The sequence below is a fragment of the Rhinopithecus roxellana genome, chromosome 3 (genome assembly GCF_007565055.1).
Source record: "Rhinopithecus roxellana isolate Shanxi Qingling chromosome 3, ASM756505v1, whole genome shotgun sequence".
Lineage (NCBI taxonomy): Eukaryota > Metazoa > Chordata > Mammalia > Primates > Cercopithecidae > Rhinopithecus > Rhinopithecus roxellana.
In genome coordinates this window covers 96,388,310-96,402,848 of record NC_044551.1, presented here as the reverse complement: position 1 = coordinate 96,402,848, position 14,539 = coordinate 96,388,310, and the positions used below count along the sequence as shown (strand labels likewise).

At 46.1% G+C, this 14,539-nt stretch overlaps 1 protein-coding gene across 5 annotated transcripts in view; it reads right to left on the bottom strand.

Moving 5' to 3' along the window:
• Positions 1 to 14,539, bottom strand: part of TRIO (trio Rho guanine nucleotide exchange factor) — a 367,782-nt gene that overhangs the window by 86,578 nt on the left and 266,665 nt on the right. For all 5 annotated transcript variants that reach the window (XR_004056304.1, XM_030926983.1, XM_030926984.1 and 2 more), the window contains exon 34: positions 2,910 to 3,153. Coding sequence is in view for 4 of the 5 variants with exons in the window: in XM_030926983.1 (XP_030782843.1) it covers positions 2,910 to 3,153 (244 nt within the window). In the remaining variant the exon portion in view is untranslated. The remainder of the gene's footprint in view (positions 1 to 2,909; positions 3,154 to 14,539) is intronic.

Sequence of the window (14,539 nt, the reverse complement as noted above, 5' to 3'; positions counted from 1 at the left end):
CTTCCAAAGCAAGCTTTGTTCACAAAACAGAAGGCATTTTTTAAAGAGACGGGGTCTCGCTATGATACCCAGGCTGGTTTTGAAATGCTGGCCTCAAGCAATCCTCCCACCTCAGCCTCTCGAGTAGCTGTGATGACAGGTGTGTGCCACCACACCTGGCCACAAGATAGCATTTCTCAGTGGAATGATGTTCACAGCAGAGTCCTGTTTCAGACGCAAAATTATCTCCTTGAAAAACAAATTGTGTAATTAAATTTCTTATTCATTTAAAATAAGCTGTATTTTTATCCTCTCCCAAATCATTTTAAGGATATATAGCTGATACAAGAAATCTGGTCTTCATAAATTCCATGAATTCTCAGTGTCCGACAGACTTCCAAGTCTAGCCCAGCTTCAAAACCACCACGTGAACCTGAGCACTGCTCATCATGAGTCCCGGACCCTTGTTTGCTGATCTGAGTAATTAGACTCATTAGCTTACTATTCTCAAGCAAATAGATAGTCATTTGACCTTAATAGGCATGTTTTTTACATTCGAGGTAAAAATGTAAAAGTTGGATCAGGGTGTTATGAAAAAATTACTGAGGCACTAAGGCTGAGAAAATGTACAGAAACTAGAACTGAATGAAGGTGCTCTTTCCTCCTGCCTGGAAGGTCAGAGCAGTAAAAGTCAGAGACATGGAGGAAACTAACTTTAATAGCAAGTGACAAGAGGCAAATCTGTAAAGCCAGTTCCATACTGTCCCTGAGTTCTGAAGCGAGGGTGAGGCAAGGCAGCCTGAACATCTGATACTGGAGGGGGTCTCACCCAGCTGCCAGAATGATGCACGCCATGGTGTGCAGAGAGGGGCCATGTTTAACTCACTCGCTGCATATCCTTCGAGTCTGAACAGCTCTTATACTGAAAAGAGGCTCAAAAGGAGAGAGTGGATGGGCAAAAGCATGTGGATGGCTGGCATGGACAGGCCAGCACATGCCAATGTCTTTCCGGTCGCGGGGGCAACACCCCTCTTCACACACAGGGCATGAGAAGGGGGAGGACTGTGGGGCTGAGCAGAGGCAAGCCTGGGTCTCTGCTTCCCAGGGGGCAGAGGTCTCCTGCTCCTGCAGTTCCTATGTCTTTTGTTGGACTCCACGTCTAAATTCTTATCCCTTATTGCCTGACTTTTTGATGATGGCCTCTGTCTCCTAAGATTCTGGTCAAGCTGCCTGGTTTCCTGGATGTGGACATGGTCAGGACCTCACCCATGTCCTACCGCTTCCTACCCTTGTGGTTGAAGACGCCCTCCATTTCCATGTTACTTCTGACCCACATCTGCTGTCTGTTGCTGTGCAGTTCCTAACACTGCAAGGGAACAACCATTCTTTTTTTTTTTTTTTTTTTTTTGAGATGGAGTCTTGCTGTGTTGCCCAGGCTGGAGTGCAATGGCACGATCTCTGCTCCCTGCAACCTCTGCCTCCTGGGTCCAAGCGATTCTCCTGCCTCAGCCTCCCGAGTAGCTGGGAATACAGGTGTCTGCCACCACGCCTGGCTAATTTTTTGTATTTTTAGTGGAGACAGGGTTTCACCGTGTCAGTCAGGCTGGTCCGAACTTTTGACCTCAGGTAATCCACCCGCCTCAGCTTCCCAAAGTGCTGGGATTACAGGCATGAGTCACCGCGCCTGGCCGGGAACAAACCATCTTAAGAGTTTCCTTGCATTACAGGAAATAAATAAATAAATAAATAAATAAATAAATAAATAAATAAACAAATAAATAAATAAGGGAAATAGGAAAAAAAATGGATACAGTTCTGAGCCCCTAACCACTAGCTGGCGTAAGTTCACAGCAGGTCTTGCTCATTAAGAAACACCTTCTTGGTAAACATAGGGCATAAGAGGGTTTGTGAGGGGCAGAGAGTCACTTTCCAGGTACAAGAATGTCAGAGAATATCATAGAGAAAAACGAAATGGTACAACGTAGCAACATTCAAAAACCCAACCTCCACCAGAAGTTTTCTGGGCAAAGCCAAGTGTGATGAATGCTTAGTTCTTTCGCCTTGGCTAGCCTGCAACTGCGAACACCAGGAAGTAAGGAACACACCACAGGAAAGGCACATGCAGAAGAAATCTTTCAGAACAAGTGTTATTTGAGGCATGCTTAAGTTCACCAGGGCTCCTCTGCAGAACAGACTAATTTCAGGAAGAGTTGTGCTTTATTTTCAACTCAAATTCAAGGACTTATATTGATGCAACTTTAGAAACATTCTGGCAACAGGCTAAAAGCCAGCATGGCCCAGATCGCTAAACGCAAAGCCTCCTCGAGGCGAAGCCCACCGCTGTTCCAAAAGCACGCGCAGCATCAGCAAACATGGAAGTGGACACCTTTGGCTTTTGGCCAAAGTCTGAAAATCCTCTGCCCTTCTCTTCGGATTTCTGGAGAAACAACAGCCTAATTCTTCCTGTTTCTTACCGAGGTAACAGTAAACTCACATTTAGGCCCTGAGAAATCCGGAACATGGCTTGGCCTATAATTAATCAGGGGAGCTGATTAGTAGCTGTTTCTCTTGCAGCTTCATTAGCTCCCCGGAATGACTAACCCTTTGGAGCCAGGGGATGGCCTCCAAGAGGTGTCATGACACACAGAAGAAGGTAACTGGAATGTTCCGAAACCAGTGTTCTTCTCTAAATTGATGTCGTATCTCACTACACCACCCTGGAAGTGAGGAGATCACTCATTATTTCTGAATCATGGGTGAAATCCTCATTTCCTCTTCAGGTGCTAATGCCCAGAGAGTCAGTGACCATGTGCTGAAGGCACAGCTGACAAGAAAGCTCATGAGCATTGACAGGAGCAGAGGCGCGGAGACAGAGGCCTTCAGGGCCACTTCCAGTAGGCGTCTGCCACCCATGCCCTGCCAACTCCTACCTTTGTGGTTGAAGATGCCCTCCATTTCCATGCTACTTCTGGAGTGGGCGATGCACAGTGAGCCACAGGGGACCAGGCCTTCTGCCGCTGGGGAGCGGTCAGTGGTCCGCACCAGACACCAGTCAGGCTTGTCATGCGGCCGCTCCAGAACTTCCACGGTCTGGCCCCGTCGGATGGTCAGCTCGTTGCTGTTGCAAGCGGTGAAGTCGTGGATCACCACTGTCAGCTCACAGCCACCAGAGAGCTGGGGGGAACAGAGGAAGAGAGCACAGGTCAGCCAGTGTGAGCCATGGTGCCTTCAGGCACAGCTGGGAACTCCGTGCGGTGGGTGGAGAGCCTCCCCTGCCCCGGAGTGAGCTGAGTGCTCCGAGGCTGTGTGATCACTGTGCTCCCCAGATGAAAATACGATTTTTCATAAGAGCTTCCAAATTTCTTGAACCTTAGGCATTCTATTTTCTGCCTCACAAAGTGGTATTATATAGACACTAATTTTTTAACTTACGGCAAACTAAAAGAAATTCTGCTTGAAGGCTATTTGGGGGATTATCATGAAATACAGTGATAAAATGAGATAAAGTTCTGTTCCAAATTTCTGTTCTGACCCAGTGTTGGCTGTGCCATGCTTTGGAGTATGCGGGCTCTTTAAGCATCCCGTGGGTCAAGAACGAGGCAGCCACAAGAAGGGGACTGAGCAGGCAGTGTGCTACGACTCTAAACCAAAGCAAAGCACACCTGCCTGTCTTCAGAATCCTTCAAGTGCCCCCTCCTGCTTGTCCAGAGCTCCCCTTGGTGTGACTCCCGAGGCCCTGTGGTCTGCCCTCAGATTCCTTCTAGGCTCCCCTACTCCAGGCCTCAACACACAGCAGGCACCACAGGCTCTGCAGACATTGGCTTGTTTCCCAGAGGTCCTGGATTTTCTGGTCTTCGGTTCCTCCAGCCTGATGTTCCTTCCCCTTCTTCTCTCCTTTTACCACGCTCACTCCCACCTACGCCTACTGAAACTCTTCCGGTCCTTAGAAGCTCATCCATAAACTCTCTAACGACACACACCCCATGGCCTCTGCCGGTAAAACAAGTGCATGGTCTTCTCATGACTGTCTGCTTCAGATGGCCTGAACCTTGTGTTCCCTCAGACTGTAAACTCCGTGGGGACAGGGCTCATGTGCTCATTAACATCCCTCCTACCTAAGAATCTTTTCGGTTTTTTCCTACATAAGAATCCTGAGAGCAGCTCCCGGTCTCTGGACTGTCCCAGGTTCTGTCTCTGCTGTTTCTCCACTGTCCCCCTACATGGGCTCTTCAACCACACCCTCAAGTTGACTCCTCCCGCGCTCGCGTCCCAACTGCAGACGGCTTTTGGTCCCTGCTGAGCAACTGAATGCTTCCCTGTCCCCCCCAGTGCAGAGTCTAGGACATGACTCATGATGCCCTCCCACCCCCTAACTCTCTTTTTCTTCTGGTGTTGCCTTTTGGGTAACAGTATCACCATCAAGTCACTCAAGCTAAAAAAAACCCCACTCTCTTCCCTCCAAATGCTGTGGAGCAGACGTTGGGCGGCTGTCCAATCACTTCCTTTCTCCACACTCCCATACCAATCACTTCACTGGATCCCACAGGGCTCCTGAGCGGCCTCCCTGACGGACTCCAGGTTCTCCTTCCAAGCCACCTAAACACTGCTGGCAGGAGACCTTCTAAAAACACATCATCCTCTTATGCAAAACCCTCACACACAAAGGCCTTAGCATAGGAGCAAAAGCCCCCCAGCGGCCAGAAGCACCTCCTTCCTCCTCCTGAGGGGTCCTGCCTGTAAGTGGCTCATACCATCCCTTTTGCTGAAAGCCCCCACGTCCTCTCTATTCTAAGCTCCCCACTGGCTCCGAGAGGTCCCTCTTGTGCCTGTCCTCCATGGCACCTCAATTCTGAAGTGAGCCATGCCTGGAGTTACACATGTGTGTGTCTGCCCTCATCACCAGAAGCAGGCTCACCTCACTCTTCTGTGAACTTTCCATTTCTGGACTGGAAGGGCGGAGATGGGGCTGGACACAGTCACCCTGAGTCCCCCAGTGCCAATGCTGGTGGGCATGTGGCTTAGAGAAGCTGTTAGGAGTGGGACTCCTCCTCAGCCTGCCTCGCATCCAGCTAGCATCCAAATATTTGTGAAATGAAAAAGAAAAGACACATAGCTCTAAAAATGAAGGCACTGCATTTGAAAACCCGAAACGAAGCCTGGATTTTCCTCACTGGCTTCAGGAGCTCACTCTGCCTGTGCTTAGCCTGCAGCCGCTCAGCTCTCCTCTGTTGCCTCCTGCTAAAGGGCAGTAGCCCAGACAAACCACAGGCACACAAGAGTGTGCTGCGGGCTACGGGGCCGGCTGTGGGAGTGAGAGAAGGCAAGGAGGGAATGGCCCAGCCTCCTGCTGGGAAACACTCCACTGGGCACAAGCCCACACCCAGAGACCCAGGAGTCTGCATCCTCCGACGGCTCACACTCGCGCTGTGTTCTGGGGCCGCCCCCTTGTGCTGAGGACCTCTGGGAGCCTCTGCCATGCTCTGTGCTGTTGATTACCCTCCTGTTGTAGGAGGCTATCTTTTAAGAGAAAGTTCAGATATTCAGAATAAGAAACACATGTCCACTAGACAACCACAAAGATCAAAACAAAACCAAACTCTCCCATCATGAAGCACAGTATCGACAAAGTGAATCAGCTTTGCGAGGCCACAAGGAAAGTTTTCATAAAACCCCTTCGCAATCTTACAAGCTTCTCCGTGGAAAACCCATGCTAAATTTTACAGCTCTCTGAACAATCAAAGATGCTAATGTTAAAAGCTCAAAGGTAGAGGCCCAGCCTGGAAAAGAACTTTCCTTGCAGAACCACACACATGGAGTGGTTAGTCCTGTGACTTACAGCTGGGGTGCTTCCTGTTCCAGGAACATAGAACCGGTCTGCAGGCCCCGAAGGAGGGTCCAGATTGCCATGGTTCCTTGGACCTGCCCTTCCCAGGCCTCTGGGTCTGGCTAGAGCTCCCCAGTGATGCCACCTGCCGCTTCACTGAGTGCATGTGAGAAGCTCCCAGCAGAAACCCACTGGGCTTCCCTGACATTCTTCCAGCAACCCCCACTCCCAGATGCTGGGAAGTGCACTGTCTCATCACCTGCCCTCTGGCTGCCTCATTCTCCAGAGTCTTATTAATTTTCCAGACGGCTCAAAGCCATGGGCTGCGGGTGGGGGAAGGGTGGGAAGCGGAGAGAGGGGCAGCCCAGGAAGGAGGATTAAGCTAGACTTTATTTCTGGCACTGATTTCTTAGGCCCTTAAAGAGTAATCAAAAACTATTGGAAACATCTGTGTACTTGACAGGCCATAAGAAATAAAAATCAAGCATGTTCTGCCAAAGAATCATATACAGAGTTAAAATTCCTTTTTAAAGGCTTTTGAGAACTTGTTAAGAAAATCCAACAGAATAATATTTCAAACGGCACTACAATTATTTTAAAAACCTTCCTATCTCCCAGTAAATCAAGTGGCTTTATCCAAAAAGAGAGGACCCACACCACTAAGGGGAGGATTAAATGGCTGTTTTCCAGCCCAGAGAAAAGCTGTCCTGTGGATGTGCCTCAATGCTCACATTTCAGTATTTTTAACTTCTTGCTACAAAACATCTTTGAAACCAGGTTTGCTAATTAAAAAACAAACAAACAAACAAACAAAAACTTTGTGTACAAAAGACTTGTAATAACTATTTTGAGGAAGCAATGCAAATCGTCACTGCTTTTTAAGAAAAATTAAACTCCAAACTAGAAAACACATTCAGCCACTATCTTGTATGTTACGTCTGTTGGAGGTCTTGGCTTTCAGAGAATTTCTACCCCCAGCTGAAAGAGTTACCATTTTATTTATCTAGTTTAAAAATTTCCTTCTCTTTCTAACCTTATTCTGTGCGAGTTCTCACAGTATCTTTGTTGCTTCTATATATTTAATGGGTTTCTATCGTGGGCTCCCACCACATGCATTGAATTTAGGATTGCAATTTGTGAAAATCTCACTTTCCATGACTCACATTAACACTTGTGAGATTCATATCAGAAGACAGATTTTTTAAAAAACCTTCCAACTTTTCACTATTAAAAAAATGAATGTGGTGACTAACAAGCATGACAACAAAACAGCCTTAATTGGACCAGGGGCCAGGGACCCACCACCGATGTGCCTCCTCCAAAGACTACACCATGTCCCTCTTTAGGCCCAGACATATGGACAATTAGCAAAATCAAATCGGTTCCTTTCCTGAATTATTTCCAGAATGACTGAAAATAAACAACTTACTGTATTTCACCCGAGAGAATGAAATACTCATCTCTGGTTGCAAGCATGTGAACCTTCAACAATTACCACACAGAACAGAGAACTCTACTTTTCATGTTTTCCAAAGAAACCATGTTATATCATCGTCCTGCACGAATGCAGTTAATGGCTGTAACTAATAAGAGCCATGGCGGGGACTTTTCACACTGCGAGCTGTCACGTCTTCCTTTGCTGCTCAGAACACCCCCGCCCTGGACACTACAATAAGGCCTGTATGGCTCAGGAACATACGGCTCTCGATAGACAGCAGCAACACCTGGTTTGAATCACCAAGCTCCGCGATGAGTTCTGGGGCAAGCTCTGCCTGAGGAAGAGGGGCTCTCTAGGACCATGTGGTGGGTGATGCAGTCTTCGCTGCAAACAATTCTACCTCAAGAACAAGAGTCTAATGTGGTAAAGATCAATTGCAAGTGGGTTCTGACCGATTTTCTGAGAGCAATTCAAAAGCAAAAGGGGAATGTAGCCTAATAAAAGCCATTTTCCCCTAAAGAACAAAGTGTATTAACTCCCGTGAACCGTCACATCCTACAGCCCACTAGAGTTCAGTCATTCAGAAACCTCACAAAAGGGTCTTGCGGTTCCATGAAGGTTTCACACAGAGTAGGCCAAAAAATGATTACTTGGTTGGAGGGAATTAGAGAGTACAGTGCTATTACTAGCAATGGTTACAAAAAAGGGCAACTATAGGCAGCCAGAACAATTTCTGTAATAAATGCTATTATGCCCCAGGCTCTCACCCACCCAAGCTTCTCCACAGGGCAACTTCACAGAGACTGGGGCTGATCAGCAGCCGTTCTAACGTGAACAACAGGCCCCCCGTGCTCACGCCAACGCCAAAGCCGCTTTACATAAGGCCAAATTCCAAGGAGAAGCGTTCACTAAAACCTGCCACTTAAGAGTTTAAAAGAGGAGGACTACTGTGATAGGCTCTGATACGCTAGGGGCACAGAAAGAAACCTGTGAGGACCTAAAAATGATTAAGACGGTAAACTTTATATTGCATTTTTTTTAACCACAATTAAAACAAACAAAAAAAAATTCCATGAGAAAAAACGTTTTCAAAACCAGCAGCTTACCATACTCAACACTGTACCTGGAAAAGAATGAGTGAGGACAGTGTTTGAGGATGCCAGTCCCTCCACTGTCTACTCACCTGCTCACACACTGCTTTTCTGATGTGAAAATTGATCTTGGAAGACTTGAGTGTGTTATGTTACATACATGCATTGGAATGAAACAGTAGATGAAAAAAGGCTGCATTTAAAAGATGCAACCAAAAAGATTAGGCAAATCAGAGACAGGACAGCTCTCATGCATTAGGCTTCAAGGGTTCACAGAAGCTCACCTGGACCAATGTTGTATTCTTGCTTTTAGCATATCCCAATGAGAAATGCCAGAGGTGCTGTGCAGGCCCTACAGGTGGCCCCGTGGCGTGCCAGGTAAACGCTTTTTGACTATGAAGTGGAGAAGGGAACGAGCGTGGGGAAGAAGCGAACGGTTGAAAAACACCTGCCTCACTTAGTGTACTCCCCTAGGCTCTGGGAAGCAAGAAATTTCTCAGGACAATTTAACCCAAGAAACCTGTTGGCTATATTTCCTGAGTGACCAAAGCAATTTTTTATTCAGGAAATTTAACTTGAAATACCTCTTTTTGTCTTTCATGGAGGGACAGTGATCTGAGATCTAACATTAACTAGCTGACCTCAACCAGCTAATGTTAACCAGCTGACTGGGCCCTCGCCAGGAACAGCAACCAGAATAAATACCTGCTTTGAGTCTGAATCATAACTTGGTCACTGTCTCCAACTGCAACTTTGATCATGTTGTGTAAAATTCACATTAAAAGCACTTTTCAGTGCTCTACTATTTTACAAACACTTAACTTGTAACATTTCGAACCAAACTTTAAACAAAATCTGTCTTTTCTTAGAACTGAGGCTTTCTACTTCTGCCTGGGGGAGTCTGCTTTTCTGATTGGGTAAGTGAAATGATCAAAGACGACATTCAGTTTGTGGTTTTATGTCAGAACTTAAAAAACTCATCTAAAAAATACTACAAAAAGCCACATCACCTAGAAAACCAGAAAACGAAGATGAGTAAAAGAAGGAAGCAGACGTCACACGGAGCCTTTCACTTAGAGCTTGCCAGGGGGGTGGGGCTCTGTCTCCTTCATTCATTCTTGTGCGCTGAACACCTATCATGGGGATAGCACATAGTGGGTGGCCAATACATATCTGAGCATAAATGAACCCACCCTTTGCGTATGAGGTCACTGTATACGCATGCAGCTAGGATGAATGATGAACAGTTGGAAAGGTGCTTTATGCAAGACTCTCCCACTTCTGCAGTAACTGTGCCCATTCCACACACAGAATTTTGCAGCTGAGCCACCACAATTCATCAGGCCAGGCACTGAAGTACAGCATTTCATTCTTAAGACAGCTTCCAGTTCCTAACAAGTACAATACAATCAACAGCTAAATCCACTGTAGCCCCACGAGTGTGCAGATGAAGGAAGGGGAGGCTGAAATTGACAGTAACCTGCAACAGCAACAATGCCGGCCAACAGCCCGAGTGAGGCAGGAGGAAGTCATCTGTATAATGGAGACGCAGAAACTGAATATTTATTCACTGCTTAGAACATGCTAGTCACTGATCTAAATACATTATACATGAGCAGTACTATCATCCGCATTTACAGATGAGGAAACTGAGGCTCAGAGAGGTGAGGTGACTTGCCCAAGACCACCAGCTGCTGAGGCAGCGGCCAGAGGTTTGCTGGTGGGTACATCCTCGCTTTTGATTGCCTGCTCTTAGGTGTGTCGTACATGCTATGCCACTGCCATGTACACTCTGAGCAGAGGAAGGTCAATTGCGGCTGGGAGTGCTCTTTATAAAGGATGTTAAAACCAGCACCATCCTGTGGAAAAGGCTACTGAATTAAATGACTCAATTTCATGCTTACATGGGGCAAATTTATCTGAGGTCCTGGGAAATTCGGAGCCCTGGGCTGGCCAGGAGGCAGACAGCCTCCTCTCTGAGCAGCTCCAGTCAGAAGGGAAGGTGCAGGGCACCTTTGTGCCTGGCCGTGCTGCCCTACGCCTTCCATGCGGGGAATAGAGGCAGAATGCGGGATTGCAAGACAACCTCAGGAGGCTGAATGCAAGCATCATTAGGTAGATAGATATAAACCCTTACTCAAGACGCTGAATTAGGCCATATTTCAAAATGTATTGACATTAGCCACTTTACATATTACCTCGTCGCTGCAATTTATGTAAGTCCAACCAAGTTCCTGGAGTGTAGAACGTCACTTGACAGAAAGAGCTGACTGCTTTTCTAAATTTTAAAATACACAGAACCTTGGCCGGGCATGGTGGTTCATGCCTGTAATCCCAGCACTTTGGGAGGCCAAGGTGGGTGGATCGCCTGGGGTCAGGAGTTCGAGATCAGCCTGGTCAACATGGCAAAACCCTGTCTCTACTGAAAATACAAAAATTAGCTGGATGTGGTGGTACATGCCTGTAATCTCAGCTACTCGGGAGGCTGAGGCAAGAGAATCACTTGAACCTGGGAGGTGGATGCTGTAGTGAGCAAAGGTCGTGCCACTGTACTCCAGCCTGGGAGACAGAGTGAGACTCCATCTCAAAAAAAGAAAGAAAAGAAAAAACAATACACAGAACCTCATGTCTCCAACATAGTGCTAAGGCTTCACTAAGAATAACTGAAACTGGCTGGATGCAGTGGGGCTCATGACTATAATCCCAGTGTTTTGAGAGACTGAGGCAGGAGAATTGCTTGAGGTCAGGAGTTTGAGAACAGCCTGGGAAACATAGTGCAACCCTGTCTATGCAAAAAGAAAACAAAACTAGCCAGACATAGTAGTGTACACTTATAGTCCTAGCTACCTGGGGGGCCAGGCAAGGATCACGTGAGCCCAGGAGTTCAAGACTACAGTGAGCTCTGGTCACACCACTGCACTCCAGCCTGGGCGACACAGTGAGATCCTGCCTCAGGAATTAAAAAAAATAAAAAAATAAAAACTGTGACTGAAACCAGTTATGTTTTTAAATATGTGAATCCATATACTTATGGTTATAAGCTTGGGAAGGGGGTTCCACACGAAGTTATCAGTCTCAATGGAATTTCTCACTCATTAGAAATAAGAACCATACAGCTTTAGATTCGAAAGACAGCTCACACCTGGGCCCTGCTGGCTCGGGCCGGCTTTTCCACAGGATACCTCATCTCAGCTCGCCATTTTTCCATGTTGGCCTCAAGATGCTTTGCTCTACAACACAGTTTGAGTCCCATGTTTTCTATTTCCTTTGTAATATGGATTTTAGTTAAATGATTATAAATCACAGACTAATAAGGGAAGGACAGGGAAAACATTTTTTAAAGATGTATCTTTAGTAGAAATACTGAGCTCCAAGTTCAGCTCTTGCATGAAATAATAAGGCCTGGAGAATGACAGATGATTAAATGCATGTTCCGTGTCTGGCTGTGGCCCGCTGCTGCTGGGAGGCCTTGTGGAGGGCCTGGATCTCTGCAGTGCCCCAGGCCTGGCTCAGCGCTCTCCTCCCTACCGCAGGGAGATGCACTCAGAACAGATGAGATAAGAATCTGGAAAGCGCTTGATTTCTTTGGAATCCAAATTATATTTTCATAAGATCATTGTATCAGGCTAAAAGTACCATGGAGATCAGCAAGAATCAGTACTAAACTCACTTCTGGAACAAAGAGAAGGCATATTTTAAAACTGATGTTTTCGAAGTAGGAAACGTGCTGCTGGGGCCTATGGCTCATGGCCGTGGCCCGGCTAACCCCGCTCTGCTGACAGTGCTCCCTGAAAAGACAGCGTCTCTAGGGCCCCTCCTTCAGACTCTCCCTAAACCTTGTGTGCCTCATCTGAGAATTACCAACAGCCCTGGCAGATAACTTTTGCTTTCAGAATTCTCCAAGAGGCCGAGTCAAAAACATCCCCCCACCCAGTTTCTGAAATGAAACCAAATTTCATGATAACAACTAACTAATAACAGACATCATAAATTAAGTCAAACAGGCAGAATGTCGTTAAGAGACTTCCCTTGCCAGATCCATCTGCCTGCGCTATAAGAGGCTGCTTAAACTACGTAGGGCAGAAAGACCTTTGAGACTCAGGAAAATTACTGTCACCGGAGATGGGGTTGCTGGTTAAGCCCAGTTCGGAGGGACAGGGCATTTTGCAAACTGACTAGGGAAAGGATGGAGTCCCTGATTTTCAAAATGTATTTTTGAGTCATCTACTGACCCTCAACTGTTCTACTGGAGAGGCGTAAGGAGGGAGATGGCCAAGAGAAAACCTCACAAAAGCAGAGCACCCACAAACACAGGCACACGTGGGGAGCAAAAGACCACCTTCTTTTTGGTAAGGCCGCATGGGTACGTCCTCTCCAAATTCCAAATTCTGACTTATCGGCAAGTCTCATACACCGTTTAATCTCAAATGCAGGTCTCCAGAACGGAAGAAGACATCCCCTGTTGTTCTGTTCTCAGGACACGACATTTCATCCTTTCTGTTCTTTAGAGCCTACTAAGGACCGATGCTCTCAGCAAGTGGCATTAAGAAAATTCTCCAGGTCTGTCTAAGAAACTGAGTCTGGAGTGTCATTCCTTCAAGACAGTTAACAACCATGAGAATACCAGGGAGAGCGTCGCTGCATGGCAGGCTGTGGTCCTCGGTAAGAAACAGACTCCCAGGAGCAGGGCCAGGGAGGTGACGGTGGAACTGGCAGGAGACCCTTCAGGGATTTCTGAACTCAGGAGTGAAGTTTAGGGACAACACATGAGATGAGGTCAAGAGAAGATGGTAAAATATCTTCAGAGATAAGAGTATCTCATAGGGAGTTTTCTTAACATTTTCATACCCTAGTGGACTGCTAGGGTAAAATTATGCTTTTGTGTGTTTTCTTTTTTTTTTTTTTTTGGCAAACCTATACTTTTCTGGTAGTGATTTATTCTTCCTCTCTCGTTGGATACAAATATAATTTGCTGTATTCCCAGTTCACATAAGCCCTCCCTATTATGCTATAACAGATGTGAAGTCATGCTAATTTCACTACTCCTAACTCCAGGATAGAGACTTATTTCTGTTCAAGCTGCTGGGGAATCCTAATCAGCCACGAGCCTTAGGGGCCAGGGCTGTGCTGGGGCTGAGAGGATGTGGGTATCAGCCAAGGAATTCTCCACACACAGGAGATGAGTCGTGGCACCAGTAACTCTGTCTGGAATAATGAACTGGAGACTCCAGAGCCCCTTCCTGGATAGAGGGGTCATTTCCAGACTCCCAGGCACCCATTTATCTGTAAACTACCCGATGAAACAAGTTAGCCTTGCTGCTTAGACCAACTTCCAAAAAAGGAACCTTCCAAAGCTAACTTTTCCACTTAGTTCTTTAGCAATTTCATTCAAAAAATTTACTTTTTTCAAAAAGAATAAACTTTTGAACTCATGTCTAGGGTAAATCCAGAGCAGACCCCTAGGAGCTTGTAAGAACGGGATTTGGGGCTTGACGGTGATCTCAAACAGTCTGGAAACGCCCTGAATGCAGGCCTCTTTCCCGCACACTTGAGCAACTATGATTTGACTTTTCCTCCAGGCGGCAGCCTCATGTAAATTCACCAGACAATCCCCTTGATTACTTTATTAAAAAGTAAAATAAAATAAAATAAAATAAAACAAAGTGTTTCCAAGCTCAAACTTTATTTCTTTAACCTCAATGGCCATAGGTGGGGTCTCAGGGTGAAATGCTATTAGGTACCAGATGCCTGAACATGTCATTTATCTTATTTCTTTTTACTACATGCCAAGAAATATTCGCTGAATGCCAATACATAGGGCCTTGAACAAAATAAAATGATAAATTCTTTTTATTCTCTGGTCTTGTCATTCTAACCACTCTAAGTCCTAGGATCTATTATTTAGTGAACCCAAAAAGTATAATGAGAAAAAAAACATAATCACTTAAACTAGGATATTGAAAATGAAATCACTGCAGCAGAGCAATATTTTAAATCTACTTACTCCTGTCCTAGAAACTAGAACATTAAGTATCATGAATCCTTCTGCAAAACCAAGTGAGAAAAGGCCAGTCTGGGACTAAAAGATGTGCCACAGAAATAACCTTCCAAATACTGGACTCTGTCCTCTGTCTGAATCAATTCCCAAGGACAGTGAGGTCAGGGCATTGGTCCTTCCTACCAATGAGTGGGCTGCGGATATGATGT